This window comes from Salmo salar, chromosome ssa05, assembly GCF_905237065.1.
Source record: "Salmo salar chromosome ssa05, Ssal_v3.1, whole genome shotgun sequence".
Classification (NCBI taxonomy): Eukaryota; Metazoa; Chordata; class Actinopteri; order Salmoniformes; family Salmonidae; genus Salmo; species Salmo salar.
Window position 1 is genome coordinate 7,842,065 of NC_059446.1, and position 19,060 is coordinate 7,861,124.

At 43.5% G+C, this 19,060-nt stretch overlaps 1 protein-coding gene across 3 annotated transcripts in view; it reads left to right on the forward strand.

Moving 5' to 3' along the window:
- Nucleotides 1-19,060, forward strand: part of LOC106604185 (probable E3 ubiquitin-protein ligase MID2) — a 296,937-nt gene that overhangs the window by 262,685 nt on the left and 15,192 nt on the right. For all 3 annotated transcript variants that reach the window (XM_045717834.1, XM_045717833.1, XM_045717835.1), the window contains 3 exons: nucleotides 4,465-4,613; nucleotides 5,222-5,349; nucleotides 6,249-6,392. In XM_045717834.1, coding sequence (XP_045573790.1) covers nucleotides 4,465-4,613; nucleotides 5,222-5,349; nucleotides 6,249-6,392 — 421 coding nt within the window. The remainder of the gene's footprint in view (nucleotides 1-4,464; nucleotides 4,614-5,221; nucleotides 5,350-6,248; nucleotides 6,393-19,060) is intronic.

Consider the following 19,060-nt stretch of genomic DNA (forward strand, 5'->3'; position numbering starts at 1 on the left):
TATGGAACATGGTGTATGGAACAGGGTGTATGGAACAGGGTGTATTGAACAGGAACAGCGTGTATGGAACAGGGTGTATGGAACAGGGTGTATGGAACAGGAACAGGGTGTATGGAACAGCGCGTATGGAACATGGTGTATGGAACAGGGTGTATGGAACAGGAACAGCGTGTATGGAACAGCGTGTATGGAACAGGGTGTATGGAACAAGGTGTATGGAACAGGGTGTATGGAACAGGAACAGGGTGTATGGAACAGCGTGTATGGAACATGGTGTATGGAACAGGGTGTATGGAACAGGAACAGGGTGTATGGGACAGGGTGTATGGAACAGCGTGTATGGAACATGGTGTATGGAACAAGGTGTATGGAACAGGGTGTATGGAACAGGAACAGGGTGTATGGAACAGGGTGTATGGAACAGGGTGTATGGAACAGGAACAGGGTGTATGGAACAGGGTGTATGGAACAGGGTGTATGGAACATGGTGTATGGAACAGGAACAGGGTGTATGGAACAGGGTGTATGGAACATGGTGTATGGAACAGGGTGTATGGAACAGGAACAGGGTGTATGGAACATGGTGTATGGAACATGGTGTATGGAACAGGGCGTATGGAACAGGAACAGGGTGTATGGAACATGGTGTATGGAACAGGGTGTATGGAACAGGAACAGGGTGTATGGAACAGGGTGTATGGAACAGGAACAGGGTGTATGGAACATGGTGTATGGAACAGGGTGTAATTTGGGATGCAGCCCTGGAGTGTTGCCCCAGCTCTTGTTCTGAGATTGATTAAATTATTTACACTAAATGCAGCAATTCCAACTCAATATGAGACGAAGACAAGACAATGAGGCACACACACACACACACACACACACACACACACACACACACACACACACACACACACACACACTCAATCACATTACAACATGTGTGTGTGTGTCCTCTGACAGGCTGAATTGTCCGCAGTTTGAGAAAAAGATGATGTTTAGTAAAAAATATGATTTCCATATTATATGAATCCTCTGTACTTCAGTCCATGAAAATGTTCTTGTTGTCAGCAATCTGTTGACATGTGACTGAGCCATGCTCCAACAACAGATTATAAACACGACAAACTCTTACCAAACCTCTATCCCAAATAACAGTCTATTCCCTATATAGTGCACTACTTTTTGTCCAGGTTTCATAGGGCTCTGGTTAAAAGTAGTGCCCTATATAAGGAATAGGGTGTTATTTGGGATACAATTTCTGTCATCTAAATATGTCATCTAAGTCCAGACAGATTGTTCCATTCTAAATAGTACGTGTCTGATGTTATCATGTTGATTGTAAACCACCGTCATCATCATTATATAAGTCCTTCCAGGGCTAGTAATGGATCAAAACAGCTTCAATTCTTAGATGTTGATTTTTTATTTTATTTATTTAACCTTTATATTTAACTAGGCAAGTCAGTTCTTATTTACAATGACGGCCTACACCGGCCAAACCTGGACAACGCTGGGCCAATTGTGCCCCGCCCTATGGGACACCCAATCACGGCCTACACCGGCCAAACCTGGACAACGCTGGGCCAATTGTGCCCCGCCCTATGGGACTCCCAATCACGGCCTACACCGGCCAAACCTGGACAACGCTGGGCCAATTGTGCCCCGCCCTATGGGACTCCCAATCACGGCCTACACCGGCCAAACCTGGACAACGCTGGGCCAATTGTGCCCCCGCCCTATGGGACTCCCAATCACGGCCTACACCGGCCAAACCTGGACAACGCTGGGCCAATTGTGCCCCGCCCTATGGGACTCCCAATCACGGCCTACACCGGCCAAACCTGGACAACGCTGGGCCAATTGTGCCCCGCCCTATGGGACTCCCAATCACGGCCTACACCGGCCAAACCTGGACAACGCTGGGACAATTGTGCCCCGCCCTATGGGACTCCCAATCACGGCCTACACCGGCCAAACCTGGACAACGCTGGGCCAATTGTGCCCCGCCCTATGGGACTCCCAATCACGGCCTACACCGGCCAAACCTGGACAACGCTGGGCCAATTGTGCCCCGCCCTATGGGACACCCAATCACGGCCTACACCGGCCAAACCTGGACAACGCTGGGCCAATTGTGCCCCGCCCTATGGGACTCCCAATCACGGCCTACACCGGCCAAACCTGGACAACGCTGGGCCAATTGTGCCCCGCTCTATGGGACTCCCAATCACGGCCTACACCGGCCAAACCTGGACAACGCTGGGCCAATTGTGCCCCGCCCTATGGGACTCCCAATCACGGCCTACACCGGCCAAACCTGGACAACGCTGGGCCAATTGTGCCCCGCCCTATGGGACTCCCAATCACGGCCTACACCGGCCAAACCTGGACAACGCTGGGCCAATTGTGCCCTATGGGACTCCCAATCACGGCCAGTTGTGATACAGTCAGTTTAAAAAAGGAAAAAAAGGTTTTTTATTTAACCTTTATTTAACTGGGCAAGTCAGTTAAGAACATATTCTTATTTTCAATGACAGCCTACCAGGGAACAGTGGGTTAACTGCCTTGTTCAGGGGGAGAACGACAGATTTGTACCTTGTCAGCTCAGGGATTCTTTTTTTTTTTTTACATTTTAGTCATTTTAGCAGACGCTCTTATCCAGAGCGACTTACAGTAGTGAATGCATACATCTCAGACATTTTTTTTTCTTTTCTCCGTACTCCGATTCAATCTAGAAACCTTTCGGTTACTGGCCCCACGCTCTAACCACTAGGCTACCTGCCACCCCAATGTGGAATGTTTAATGTGGAATGTTTTCTGTCCTCATACGTAGTCAGAATATGGAACTTATGTTACGTAGACTAAATCAAATGTAGTGTTACCAGTGACATTTAAAAAGCATCTTGTTTTTAATACCAGTTACTGACAATTCCTTCGCATTACAGAAGCAATGAAATTCCTCTAATCCCCTTTCTCAAAGATTTTCCCTGACGAAAGAAGTATTAAATGAAGCTAATTCAATGCGTCACATCTGAGCCAGGGGATGGACTGAAGATGAATAGATTATGTAGAATTAGAATTTAAAATGTTTGAATGATTCTATTCCACTCATCGTCCCTGAGGGAATTCTAACACTCTCCATATTAGGTCTTTCTCTGTCTCAGGGTGTGGAACTGTAGGTGATGATGAAGCAGACTGACAGAGAGAAAAAGAGATGGAGGGAAAGAGAGGCGTTCTATCTGAATACTTGGACATGACTGGTGTTGTTTTTAGAGACGACACAGTGAAACAGGATATTTGACCCTCTGTTTTGAACAGCACATCCATAACCAACTGAGACAATATATATTTTGATTTGTTTAACACTTTTTTTTTTGTTGTTACTACATGATTCCATATCTGTTATTTCATCATTTTGATGTATTCACTATTATTCTACATTGTAGAAAATAGTACAAATAAAGAAAAACCCTTGAATGAGTAGGTGTATACAAACTTCTGACCGGTACTGTAGATTTACTGTATATGCGTTGAATGCCCATCTATTGTGCAACATGTCCACAATTGAATAATATAGACAATGTGAGATGACTGCCTATATCCTAACCCTGCTAACATGAACTTCTCTTCTCTGTCCCTTGCTTGTGTACCTGCGTGCCTGCCTACCTGTGTACCTGTATGCCTGCCTACCTGTGTGCCTTTGTGCCTGCCTACCTGTGTACCTGCGTGCCTGCCTACCTGTGTACCTGCGTGCCTGCCTACCTGTGTACCTGCATGCCTGCCTACCTGTGTACCTTTGTGCCTGCCTACCTGTGTACCTGCGTGCCTGCCTACCTGTGTACCTGCGTGCCTGCCTACCTGTGTACCTGTATGCCTGCCTACCTGTGTACCTGTATGCCTGCCTACCTGTGTACCTGCGTGCCTGCCTACCTGTGTACCTTCGTGCCTGCCTACCTGTGTACCTGTATGCCTGCCTACCTGTGTACCTGCGTGCCTGCCTACCTGTGTACCTGCGTGCCTGCCTACCTGTGTACCTGCGTGCCTGCCTACCTGTGTACCTGTATGCCTGCCTACCTGTGTACCTTTGTGCCTGCCTACCTGTGTACCTGCGTGCCTGCCTACCTGTGTACCTGCGTGCCTGCCTACCTGTGTACCTGCATGCCTGCCTACCTGTGTACCTTCGTGCCTGCCTACCTGTGATTCCTGTATGCCTGCCTACCTGTGTACCTGTATGCCTGCCTACCTGTGTACCTGCATGCCTGCCTACCTGCGTACCTTCGTGCCTGCCCCCATGTGTGCCTACGTACATGTGTGTCTTGTTTGTTTGTTCTGCGTCTGTCCGTACGTGTGTGTGTGTGTGTGTGTGTGTGTGTGTGTGTGTGTGTGTGTGTGTGTGTGTGTGTGTGTGTGTGTGTGTGTGTGTGTGTGTGTGTGTGTGTGTGTGTGTGTTACCTGTCTCAGGTGATGAAGCTGCGTAAACTGGCCCAGCAGATGGCTAACTGCAGACAGTGTCTGGAGCGCTCCAGAGCCCTCATCACTCAGGCAGAACACAGCCTGAAGGAGAACGATCACGCTCGCTTCCTACAGACCGCCAGGAACGTGGCTGAGAGGTGAGACAGAAATCCCTCTCTCACCCCTTAACTACCTCCCCTACAAGGCCCCTGTAACTAGCCACCAGGAACATGGGCGAGAGGTGAGACAGAAATCCTTCTCTCACCCCTTAACTACCTCCCCTACAAGGCCCCTGTAACTAGCCACCAGGAACGTGGCTGAGAGGTGAGGTATCGCTTCCCTCCCACCTGGGCTGGGATGGGCTGTGTGCTTCTTGGGAGGCTTTTAAGGCCAACAGAAAGGGAAGGATACTCAGAACACATTCTGCAAGGCTGTCCTCTACTGTTTCCAAGGCTTGTTATTCATGGACTCTCTCCCTGGAATGGAAGTCTCATTCAGGATTTCAGGGTCTGCTGTATGTTTTAGGAATGAGGTTCTCTAGCTGATGGAGACAGGCTGGAATATGAAGGGTTAAACACAACAGGGCCTTGTCTGTCTGCGGCTGTGTCAGTCTCACCCACACACTGATGTGTGTAGACAGAGGGCATCCTTGGTCTCTGCTCCTTCATCATCCTCCTGCTGAGGCTCTCCAGTCCATACAATAGGATCTCTATGCTCCAGTCTGATAACTCTCCTTTCTTCTCCCTCCCCCTCCCTCTCTCCCCAGGGTTGCCATGGCCACGGCCTCCTCCCAGGTGCTGATACCAGATGTGAACCTGAACGAAGCCTTTGATAACTTTGCCCTGGACTTTTCCAGAGAGAAGAAGATCCTGGAGGGACTGGACTACCTGACAGGCGAGAGGGAGGGAGGGAGGGAGGGAGGGAGGGAGGGAGGAGGGAGGGAGGGGGGGAGGGAGGGAGGGAGGGAGGGAGGGAGGGAGGGAGGGAGGGAGGGAGGGAGGGAGGGAGGGAGGGAGATCGAGCGAGAGAGAGAGAGAGAGAGAGGGGGATGGGGGGTTGGAGAGAGAGAGAGAGAGAGAGAGAGAGAGAGATGTCTGGGGCTTTCACAAACAATATAAGACAGCACCACTGTTGGCAAATAAGGAACCTGTCTGTCGATCACTGTCCATCCTGCAAGCCTCTTGAGGTGTTATATAGTTTTGTTGAAACACAAACGACCACCGGAGACATACAGAAGTAACATAGAACAAATCTGACAAAAAAATGTACTACACTTTGTGTTTAGTTGACAGGTACATTGCACCTTGTCTGAAATGATGCCTAGATACTGATCTTTCCGTTGTTGACACTGTAGCTCCCACCCTACACACTCAAACTAGCAGGAAACCATCTGTAGACCAGGGGACTATCCAAATGAAGTATTACAGCAAACAGCGAATTCATTTTTAACACCTTGGAAATAGGTATTTATATGAATGCTCTCATGTGCTGTCCTCTGGCATCAAGTGCACATCTATTCATGCTCTCATGTGCTGTCCTCTGGTATAAAGTACACATCTATTCATGCTCTCATGTGCTGTCCTCTGGTATAAAGTACACATCTATTCATGCTCTCATGTGCTGTCCTCTGGGATCAAGTACACATCTATTCATGCTCTCATGTGCTGTCCTCTGGCATCAAGTATACATCTATGAATGCTCTCATGTGCTGTCCTCTGGGATCAAGTACACATCTAGTATTGTTTTGAATAAATCCAGTCCAACGCTAATCTATCCCTTGTTTGACCCTGTAGCTCCCAGTCCTCCCTCCATACGTGATGAGCTGTGTACTGCCTCTCACGACACCATCACTGTTCACTGGACGTCTGAGGACGAGTTCAGCGTCACCTCCTACGAACTACAGTACACCATCTACACCGGACAGACCAACTTCATCAGTAAGTACCATGACAATACACCAGCCGTACACCACCCTGTTCACCATCTACCCAGTGTCATGACGTGACTATCATTAATGTGATGACGGCTATTCATCGAATAATTACCTACTACGTTGAATAATTACTCAATTAAATTAATAATGTAACAATTAACTCATTAGGAATTTGGGGCACCACGGGAAAACCTAAGTGATGACTCAGTGATACACAAATTGGCAAATTGGCTAACTAAATAGTCACACCGAAATACCATAAACACACACAAACGATATAGGTTATTGATTACTAACATAATGCAATGAAAAGCCCCTAGTGGACTAACTCGATATGACGGCTTGTTACACAATGGAAAAGGGGTGGGGAAAGATAAGGAGAGGGCGAGACAAAGAGAGTGGACTTATCGTACCTACATTTGGAAACTACGCTCACCGTAAATATGAATATTTAGCACTCTAACAATCGCTCATTTGGATTTAGAAATGCAACATATATTTACGTTTCTCTGTCACTTCTCTGTTGAAACCACTCTATGGTCCGTCTATGGGAAGTAGTTCGATGCATGTCTCTGATTGTCCACCGGAGTTCTGGAGTGTTCTGAGAATGGATACATCAGAGGTGTACAACACGTTGGTGAGAAGGACCTGTTTTCCCCTCCTGTCTTTGGTCAATTGTCCTAGACTACTTTACATGCAGAGCTGCAGACGGTGCATGTTTTGGTCTAGTCTTCACCTTCTTCACTCGTTGAGAGTTTCAGAGGGTCTTACCATTTTCTGGTCTTGTAGTTTTAACCATTTCAACGTGTGGACCGCGTCCTCACATTCTCTGGTCTGTATTTAAATTCTCTGCGAGTTTTTGTAAGTACTCTGGCCTGAAAGGCGGTTCCATCATGTTGGACTACTTCATAATACAGTAACCTACAGTAAGAAGGGATATGGTTGGAGCACGTTATAATACAGTAAGAAGGGATATGGTTGGAGTACGTTATAATACAGTAACCTACAGTAAGAAGGGATATGGTTGGACTACTTTATAATACAGTAAGAAAGGATATGGTTGGACTACTTTATAATACAGTAAGAAAGGATATGGTTGGACTACTTTATAATACAGTAAGAAAGGATATGGTTGGACTACTTTATAATACAGTAAGAAGGGATATGGTTGGACTACGTTATAATACAGTAAGAAGGGATATGGTTGGACTACTTTATAATACAGTAACCTACAGTAAGAAGGTATAGGGTTGGACTACGTTATAATACAGTAAGAAGGGATATGGTTGGACTACTTTATAATACAGTAAGTGGGGATATGGTTGGACCACGTTAAAATACAGTAAGAAGGGATAGGGTTTGGACTACTTTATAATACAGTAAGAAGAGATAGGGTTGGACTACTTTATAATACAGTAAGAAGGGATATGGTTGGACTAATTTATAATACAGTAAGAAGGGATATGGTTGGACTACTTTATAATACAGTAACCTACAGTAAGAAGGGATAGGGTTGGACTACGTTATAATACAGTAAGAAGGGATATGGTTGGACTACTTTATAATACAGTAAGAAGGGATATGGTTGGACTACGTTATAATACAGTAAGAAGGGATATGGTTGGACTACTTTATAATACAGTAACCTACAGTAAGAAGGGATAGGGTTGGACTACGTTATAATACAGTAAGAAGGGATAGGGTTGGACTATGTTATAATACAGTAAGAAGGGATATGGTTGGACTACTTTATAATACAGTAAGAAGGGATATGGTTGGACTACGTTATAATACAGTAAGAAGGGATATGGTTGGACTACTTTATAATACAGTAAGAAGGGATATAGTTGGACTACGTTAAAATACAGTAAGAAGGGATATGGTTGGACTACTTTATAATACAGTAAGTGGGGATATGGTTGGACCACGTTAAAATACAGTAAGAAGGGATAGGGTTGGACTACTTTATAATACAGTAAGAAGAGATAGGGTTGGACTACGTTATAATACAGTAAGAAGGGATATGGTTGGACTACTTCATAATACAGTAAGAAGAGATAGGGTTGGACTACTTTATAATACAGTAAGAAGGGATATGGTTGGACTACTTCATAATACAGTAAGAAGAGATAGGGTTGGACTACGTTATAATACAGTAAGAAGGGATATGGTTAGACTACTTTATAATACAGTAAGAAGGGATATGGTTGGACTACTTCATAATACAGTAAGAAGAGATATGGTTGGACTACTTTAGAATACAGTAAGTGGGGATATGGTTGGACTACTTTATAATACAGTAAGAAGAGATATGGTTGGACTACTTTATAATACAGTAAGAGGGGATATGGTTGGACTACTTTATAATACAGTAAGAAGGGATATGGTTGGACTACTTTATAATACAGTAAGAAGAGATATGGTTGGACTACTTCATATAACACTGAATGTTGCTGGTTTGCACTCTATCCCGTTATGTAACAGCCATATTTTAGTAACAGCTTTGTAATGCCATGCAGTTACCGTACTGTACTGACATCAAGATAACATGTCATTTGGGAACATCAGCTGTTCCATTTTGTCTGTATCTTCATTTATGGAGTATAATACCTTGAGTGAGAGGACTGGGTGACACTGTTGAGGGGCATTGAGGAGAGGAGGGAAGAGGAGAATTGCTGAAGTGTAGAGCAGAGTAGATAATAGCAGGTATAGGCCTAGCAGATAATGTCAGGCTGCCTTGGCAGGACACAGGAGGATCAACTGACAGTAGGGTGGAAGGACACAGGAGGATGATTCTGACAGTAGAGTGGAAGGACACAGGAGGATCAACTGACAGTAGAGTGGAAGGACACAGGAGGATTAACTGACAGTAGAGTGGAAGGACACAGGAGGATCAACTGACAGTAGAGTGGAAGGACACAGGAGGATCAACTGACAGTAGAGTGGAAGGACACAGGAGGATGATTCTGACAGTAGGGTGGCAGGACACAGGAGGAACAACTAACAGTAGAGTGGCAGGACACAGGAGGATCAACTGACAGTAGAGTGGAAGGACACAGGAGGATCAACTGACAGTAGAGTGGAAGGACACAGGAGGATGATTCTGACAGTAGGGTGGCAGGACACAGGAGGAACAGCTGACAGTAGAGTGCCACTCTGACATGTGGAGCTGGTTGGCCCTGGGACAGATTGGAGTATCCTGACACATACAGTTGAACTGGGAAGTTTACATACACTTAGGTTGGAGTCATTAAAACTCGTTTTTCAACCACTCCACAAATCTCTTGTTAACAAACTATAGTTTTGTCAAGTCGGTTAGGACATCTACTTTGTGCATGACACAAGTCATTTTTCCAACAATTGTTTACAGACAGATTATTTCACTTAAAATTCACTGTATCACAATTCCAGTGGGTCAGAAGTTTACATACACTAAGTTGACTGCGCCTTTAAACAGCTTGGAAAATTCTAGAAAATGATGTCATGGCTTTAGAAGCTTCTGATAGGCTAATTGACATAATTTGAGTAAATTGGAGGTGTACCTGTGGATGTATTTCAAGGCCTACCTACAAACTCAGTGCCTCTTTGCTTGACATCATGGGAAAATCAAAAGAAATCAGCCAAGACCACAGAAAAAAGATTGGAGACCTCCAAAAGTCTGGTTCATCCTTGGGAGCAATTTCCAAATGCCAGAAGGTACCACCTCCATCTGTACAAACAATAGTACGAAAGCATAAACACCATGGGACCACGCAGCCGTCATACCGCTCAGGAAGGAGACGCGAGATGAACATACGTTGGTGCGAAAAGTGCAAATCAATACCAGAACAACAACAAAGGACCTTGTGAAGTTGCTGGAGGAAACAGGTACAAAAGTATCTATATCCACAGTAAAACGAGTCCTATATCGACATAACCTGAAAGGCTGCTCAGCAGGGAAGAAGCCACTGCTCCAAAACCGCCATAAAAAAGACACACTACAGTTTGCAACTGCACATGGGGACAAAGATCATACTTTTTGGAGAAATGTCCTCTGGTCTGATGAAACAAAAATAGAACTGTTTGGCCATAATGACCATCCTTATGTTTGGAGGAAAAAGGGGGAGGCTTGCAAGCCGAAGAACACCATCCCAAGCATGAAGCACGGGGGTGGCAGCATCATGTTGTGGGGGTGCTTTGCTGCAGGAGGGACTGGTGCACTTCACAAAATAGATGGCATCATGAGGAAGGGAAATTATGTTGATATAGTGAAGCAACATCTCAAGACATCAGTCAGGAAGTTAAAGCTTGGTCGCAAATGAGTCTTCCTGTCACGTCCTGACCAGTAGAGGGAGTATTTGTATTGTAGTTTGGTCAGGACGTGGCAGAAGGGTATTTGTTTCATATGGTTCGGGTTGTGTGTATAGTATTAAAGGGGTGTTTGGTTTATGTATTCCGGGGTTTTAGTGTATGTTCTGGTTTTGGTTTTCTATGGTTTTCTGGTTTGTCTATTTCTTTGTTGTCTGTGTGGCTCCCGATCAAGAACAGCTGTACGTCGTTGTTCCTGATTGGGAGTCATATATTAGGAGCTTGTTTTCACCTGGGGTTTTTGTGGGTAGTTGTATTTTGCACTGCTGCGTATAGCCTGTGAAACTGTTATCTGTGTTTCTTTGTTTTGTTGTTTTTCCGTGTTCTCTTTATTTAATAAATATAAAGATGAGCCTCCACATTCCCGCTGCGTTTTGGTCATCTCTACACAACGACACCCGTGACACTTCCAAATGGACAATGACCCAAGCATGCTTCCAAAGTTGTGGCAAAATGGCTTAAGGACAACAAAGTCAAGGTATTGGAAGGGCCATCACAAAGCCCTGACCTCAATCCTATAGAAAATGTGTGGGCAGAACTGAAAAAGCGTGTGCAAGCAAGGAGGCCTACAAACCTGACTCCGTTACACCAGCTCTGTCAGGAGGAATGGGCCAAAATTCACCCACCTTATTGTGGGAAGCTTGTGGAAGGCTACCCGAAACGTTTGACGCAAGTTAAACAATTTAAAGGCAATGCTACCAAATACAAATTGAGTGTATGTGATGAAAGAAATAAAAGCTGAAATAAATCATTCTCTCTACTATTATTCTGACATTTCAGATACTTAAAATAAAGTGTTGATCCTAACTGACCTAAAACAGGGAATTTTTACCAGGATTAAATGTTAGGAATTGTGAAAAACTGAGTTTAAATGTATTTGGCCAAGGTATATGTAAACTTCGGACTTCAACTGTACTTCCTACAGATCCTCCACAGAGCTGCTTTCTTCTCATCTACTATTCTTCACTCCTTCCTTTCTCTCTTCTCTAATCCTCTCTCCTGTTTTCCCCCTTTTCCCTCCTCCCCTCTCCTCCCTCCTCTCTCCTCCCTATGATTTATCTCCTCTCTCCTCCTCTCTTCTCCCTCCTCTCTCCTCTCTCCTCCTCTCCTCCCCTCAGTCCCAACCTGCTCAGTCCCAGTGCTGCAGTGAAGTAGGATTTATTTCAGCAGTGATAGACTGAAGAGCTGAGGCCATCAGCAGATCCAGAGTGGGAGGGAAGAGGTGGGCTGGCTGGCTGGCAGACCTGGGTTCAAATACTATTTCAAATATTTTCAAATACTTTTAACATTCGTTTTAGCCTGCCTGGAGTTCCAGTTGGGCGGGGTTTTTACTATTGAGACTTTTCTATTGGTCCATTAACCTAGACAAGTCCAATCAAGCACAAATAAAGTATTTTAAATGTATATCAAATACTATTTGACCCCAGGTCTGCTGGCTGGTTGGCCTCACTGAGCTGCCATTACCTCCTCAGGAGGATAAGAGGGAGCTGGAGCTGAAATGTTATTTCAGACTACTGAGTTTGTAGCATTGCCTTTTTTCTGCATCTCTGAGTGCTTAAACGCTAACCACTGTTGATGTCATCTGATCCTTCTCCTCTCTCCCTGGAGGGGGAATGTGAGATTATATGTCTATACAGAACCAGTCAGGTACCAGGGATAGGAATGTGAGATTATATGTCCATATAGGACCAGTCAGGTACCAGGGATGGGAATGTGAGATTATATGTCTATACAGGACCAGTCAGGTACCAGGGATGGGAATGTGAGATTATATGTCTATACAGGACCAGTCAGGTACCAGGGATAGGAATGTGAGATTATATGTCTATACAGAACCAGTCAGGTACCAGGGATAGGAATGTGAGATTATATGTCCATATAGGACCAGTCAGGTACCAGGGATGGGAATGTGAGATTATATGTCCATATAGGACCAGTCAGGTACCAGGGATAGGAATGTGAGATTATATGTCCATACAGGACTGTAGGGTAGTGATGTTTACTGTAATACTGTAAGATAGTGTTGTTTACTGTAATACTGTAAGATAGTGTTCTTTACTGTAATACTGTAGGATAGTGTTGTTTACTGTAATACTGTAGGGTAGTGTTGTTTATTGTAGTACTGTAGGGTAGTGATGTTTACTGTAGGGTGGTGTTTACTGTAATACGGGAGGGTAGTGTTGTTTACTGTAGTACTGTAGGATAGTGTTGTTTACTGTACTACTGTAGGGTAGTGTTGTTTACTGTAGTACTGTAGGGTAGTGTTGTTTACTGTAATACTGTAGGGTAGTGTTTACTGTAATACTGTAGGGTAGTGTTTACTGTAATACTGTAGGGTAGTGTTGTTTACTGTAATACTGTAGGGTAGTGTTGTTTACTGTAATACTGTAGGGTAGTGTTGTTTACTGTAGTACTGTAGGGTAGTGTTGTTTACTGTAATACTGTAGGGTAGTGTTGTTTACTGTAGTACTGTAGGGTAGTGTTGTTTACTGTAATACTGTAGGGTAGTGTTGTTTACTGTAATACTGTAGGGTAGTGTTTACTGTAATACTGTAGGGTAGTGTTGTTTACTGTAATACTGTAGGGTAGTGTTTACTGTAATACTGTAGGGTAGTGTTTACTGTAATACTGTAGGGTAGTGTTGTTTACTCTAATACTGTAGGGTAGTGTTGTTTACTGTAATACTGTAGGGTAGTGTTTACTGTAATACTGTAGGGTAGTGTTTACTGTAATACTGTAGGGTAGTGTTGTTTACTGTAATACTGTAGGGTAGTGTTGTTTACTGTAATACTGTAGGGTAGTGTTTACTGTAATACTGTAGGGTAGTGTTTACTGTAATACTGTAGGGTAGTGTTGTTTATTGTAATACTGTAGGGTAGTGTTGTTTACTGTAATACTGTAGGGTAGTGTTGTTTACTGTAATACTGTAGGGTAGTGTTGTTTACTGTAATACTGTAGGGTAGTGTTTACTGTAATACTGTATGGTAGTGTTGTTTACTGTAATACTGTAGGGTAGTGTTAGTGTTTATGTATGTTGTTTATATGACACACTAATCAAAGGCTAATTCAACAGAAGTTTCGTTGACCTGTTCACCTGACGTGCTACCTTGTTCCGGACCTGCTGTTTTCGACTCTCTCTCTCTACCGCACCTGCTGTTGTCACGTCCTGGCCAGTATAAGGGTTAAATGTGATTGTAGTTTGGTCAGGACGTGGCAGAGGGTATTTGTTTTATGTGGTTCAGGGTGGTGTGTTAGTTAGGAGGGCGTTTGGTTTATTATTTCTGGGTTTTGAGTTATGGTCTATGTTTATGTATTTCTATGTGTAGTCTAGTGAGTGTGTTTCTATGTTGAGTTAATTGGGGTGGACTTCCAATTGAAGGCAGCTGTTTGGTGTTGCCTTTGATTGGAAGTCCTATATTAGTTGGGTGTGTTTGTCTTGTATTTGTGGGAGATTGTTCTTGGATTGCTGTGTTGACTTCAAGACTGTTATTTTGTCGTTCATCGTTTTGTTATTTTTGTATACGTGTTTGTTTGGTTTTTTTCCTTCTTTTCCCGTAAATAAAGCAGATGAGTATACACATACCTGCTGCGTTTTGGTCCTCCATTTCTACCGACGAAAACCGTGACAGCTGTCTCTATCTCTGAATGCTCGGCTATGAAAAGCCAACTGACATTTACTCCTGAGGTGCTGACCTGTTGCACCCTCGACAACCACTGTGATTATTATTATTTGACCATGCTGGTCATCTATGAACATTTAAACATCTTGGCCATGTTCTGTTATAATCTCCACCTGGCACAGCCAGAAGAGGACTGGCCACCCCTCATAGCCTGGTTCCTCTCTAGGTTTCTTCCTAGGTTCTGGCCTTTCTAGGGAGTTTTTCCTAGCCACCGTGCTTCTACACCTGCATTGCTTGCTGTTTGTGGTTTTAGGCTGGGTTTCTGTACAGCACTTTGTGACATCGGCTGATGTAAGGTGGGCTTTATAAATACATTTGATTGATACAGCCAGTCAATGATTCCATAATGATGTGAGCAGATACCCACAGTCAATCAGGTGAATTCATTTGTTCCCTGTTAATGATGTAGACGTAATGGATCTCAAACACAGACAGACAGACAGACAGACAGACAGACAGACAGACAGACAGACAGACAGAAGTCATCTGGAAACGCTGCTCAGGCGACGTGTTTCCTCTCTCCCTGTTCTCTTCTCTCTCTTTTCTCTAAAAATGACACATTCACTCAAATCAAATCACATTTTATTTGTCACATGCTTCATGAACAAAGCTGTAGACTAACAGTGAAATGGGTCATTTGCCAACATCTTCACTTTGAAGCTTCTCCAGAGTCAAAACGATGGACAGTGTGTTTGTAGTATAGCAGTATATTATAGTTAACAGCACAGTGTGTTTGTAGTATAGCAGTATATTATAATTATCAGGACAGTGTGTTTGTAGTATAGCAGTATATTATAGTTATCAGGACAGTGTGTTTGTAGTATAGCAGTATATTATAGTTATCAGGACAGTGTGTTTGTAGTATAGTATAGTTATCAGGACAGTGTGTTTGTAGTATAGCAGTGTATTATAATTATGAGGACAGTGTGTTTGTAGTATAGCAGTATATTATAGTTATCAGGACAGTGTGTTTGTAGTATAGCAGTGTATTATAATTATGAGGACAGTGTGTTTGTAGTATAGCAGTATATTATAGTTATCAGGACAGTGTGTTTGTAGTATAGCAGTGTATTATAATTAAGAGGACAGTGTGTTTGTAGTATAGCAGTGTACATTGTAGTTTTGTGTGCAGCTAATACCAAAAGCCTATTAAATGTGCAACAGGAACTCACATTTCCCTGTGCCCTGTTTCCGTATGCTCCCTATATCAGTTAGATGTGACACACAATCTATTTTTCCCGTCTCAGAAAAGTAATAGCCTAGATGTCTGGATGTACAGTAGTTTACGTCCTAAATTGCACCCTATTTCTATATAGTGTAGTGCACTACTTTTGACCAGAGGCCCATAGGGCATATAGTGCACTTTATAGGGAATAGGGTGCCATTTGGGACACCTCAGTCTCTTGCTTTTATCTTTAAGGTGCCTCTACTTTGTCCAGACTTCAAATTCCACTGTTAACGTGCTTATTTACAGTTGAAGTCGGAAGTTTACATACACCTTAGCCAAATACATTTAAACTCCGTTTTTCACAATTCCTGACATTTAAACCTAGTAAATATTCCCTGTCTTAGGTCAGTTAGGATCACCACTTTATTTTAAGAATGTGAAATGTCAGAATAGTAGTAGAGAGATGGATTTATTTCAGGCTTTATTTCTTTCGTCACATTCCCAGTGGGTCAGAAGTTTACATACACTCAATTAGTATTTGGTAGCATCGCCTTTAAATTGTTTAACTTGGGTCAAATGTTTCCTTCCACAAGCTTCCCACAATAAGTTCAATGAATTTTGGCACATTCCTCCTGACAGAGCTGGTGTAACTGAGTCAGGTTTGTAGGCCTCCTTGCTCGCGCATGCTTTTTCAATTATGCCCACAAATGTTCTATAGGATTGAGGTCAGGGTTTTGTGATGGCCCCTCCAATACCTTGACTTTGTTGTCCTTAAGCCATTTTGCCACAACTTTGGAAGTATGCTTGTGGTCATCGTCCATTTGGAAGACCCATTTGCGACCAAGCTTTAACTTCCTGACTGATGTCTTGAGATGTTGCTTCAATATATTCACACAATTTGTCTTCCTCATGAAGCCATCTATTTTGTGAAGTGCACCAATCCCCCCTGCAGCAAAGCACCCCCGCAACATGATGCTGCCACCCCCGTGCTTCATGCTTGGGATGGTGTTCTTCGGCTTGCAAATCTCCCCCTTTTTCCTCCAAACATAACAATGGTTATTATGGCCAAACAGTTCTATTTTTGTTTCATCAGACCAGAGGACATTTCTCCAAAAAGTACAATCTTTGTCCAAATGCGCAGTTGCAAATCGTAGTCTGGCTTTTTTGGGGGCGGTTTTGCAGCAGTGGCTTCTTCCTTGCTGAGTGGCCTTTCAGGTTATGTTGATTTAGGACTCGTTTTACTGTGGATATAGATACTTTTGTACCTGTTTCCTCCAGCATCTTCAACAAGGTCCTTTGCTGTTGTTCTGGGATTGATTTGCACTTTTCGCACCAAAGTATGTTTATCTCTAGGAGACAGAACGCGAGCGGTATGACGGCTGCGTGGTCCCATGGTGTTTATGCTTTCGTACTACTGTTTGTACAGATGAATGTGTTACCTTCAGGCGTTTGGAAATTGCTCCCAAGGATGAACCAGACTTGTGGAGGTCTACAATTTTTTTCGGAGGTCTTGGCTGATTTCTTTTGATTTTCCAATGATGTCAAGCAAAGAGGCACTGAGTTTGAAGGTAGGCCTTGAAATACATCCACAGGTACACCTCCAATTAACTCAAATTATGTCAATTAGCCTATCAGAAGCTTCTAAAGCCATGACATCATTTTCTGGAATTTTCCAAGCTGTTTAAAGGCGCAGTCAACTTAGTGTATGTAAACATCTGACCCACTGGTATTGTGATACAGTGAATTATAAGTGAAATAATCTGTCTGTAAACAATTGTTGGGAAAATGACTTTCATGCACAAAGTAGATGTCCTAACCGACTTGCCAAAACTATAGTTTGTTAAGAGATTTGTGGAGTGGTTGAAAAATAAGTTTTTATGACTCCAACCTAAGTGTATGTAAACTTTCGACTTCCACTGTACATCCTGTTAACTATTGATATTTACAAGCAGACCCTGTGTTATTTGTTTAAAAAAAAAAATGTTTTACCCCTTTTTCGTGGTATCCAATTGGTAGTTACAGTCTTGTCTCATCGCTGCAACTCCCGTACGGACTCGGGAAAGGCGAAGGTTGAGAGCCGTGCGCCCTCCGAAACACAGCCCAACCAAGCTGCACTGCTTCTTGACTCAATGCCCACAGAACCCGGAAGCCAGCCGCACCAATGTGTCGGAGGAAACACTGTACACCTGGCGACCGTGTCAATGTGCGCTGCGCCCGGCCCGACACAGGAGTCGCTAGTGCTCGATGGGACAAGGACATCCCTTGCCGGCCAAACCCTCCCCTGACCCGGACAATGTTGGGCTAATTGTGCGTCACCCCAAGAGTCTCCCGGTCACGACCAACTGCGACAGAACCTGGACTCGAACCCAGAATCTCTAGTGGCACAGCTAGCACTGCGATGCAGTGTCTTAGACCACTGCGCCACTCGGGAGGCCAGATCCTGTGTTATTACTTAAACATGCCCTTGGTTCCATCTCCCTTCAATAATTCATGTCTTGTCCCTGTCCAAAGGGACACGTCTATGGTCTGAAAGCTCTTCTTCTGGTTTTCAAGCATGATGACAATACTTTGGAGACTGGTAGAAGAAAAAAAATTGGATATTTTGGAAAGAACAGTATTGTTGTTCTAGTTTACAGACCCATAGGACCCTGTATTTATCTATTTAGTTGACTCTGGTTTTTTACAAGAATGTCTTTTAGAAATTACAATCACGTCTTTACTACCACTACTTATGTTGGAATGTACATTTCTCTGTCCCAAGTATTGTTAAAGATTATGATGCATGTTGTGTTATAAGTCACATAGTGGTGTTGTGTCATAAGTCATATAGTGTTGTTGTTGTGTTATAAGTCACATAGTGTTGTTGTGTTATAAGTCACATAGTGTTGTTATGTTATATGTCACATAGTGGTGTTGTGTCATAAGTCATATAGTGTTGTTGTTGTGTTATAAGTCACATAGTGTTGTTGTGTTATAAGTCACATAGTGTTGTTATGTTATATGTCACATAGTGGTGTTGTGTCATAAGTCACATAGCTACCTCTGCTTCCACTGTTCACATAGACCTGATTTATACCTGATGGGATAGATCCTTAGCTACCTCTGCCTACACTGTTCACATAAATGATGCATGTTTGCTTAAACAGATGAAAAGGGAAGATAGAATATAGAAAGTTAGCCTTGGTGTTGGAACAGGGAGTGTGAAGAAGTCCGTCTTGTTGTTGGAACAGGGAGTGTGAAGAAGTCAGTCTTGTTACATTGTCAGGTCTATGTATCTCCAGGTCTGTATAACAGTATGTATCTCTCCAGGTCTATAACAGTATGTATCTCTCCAGGTCTCTATAACAGTCTGTATCTCTCCAGGTCTGTATAACAGTATGTATCTCTCCAGGTCTCTATAACAGTCTGTATCTCTCCAGGTCTCTATAACAGTCTGTATCTCTCCAGGTCTCTATAACAGTATGTATCTCTCTCCAG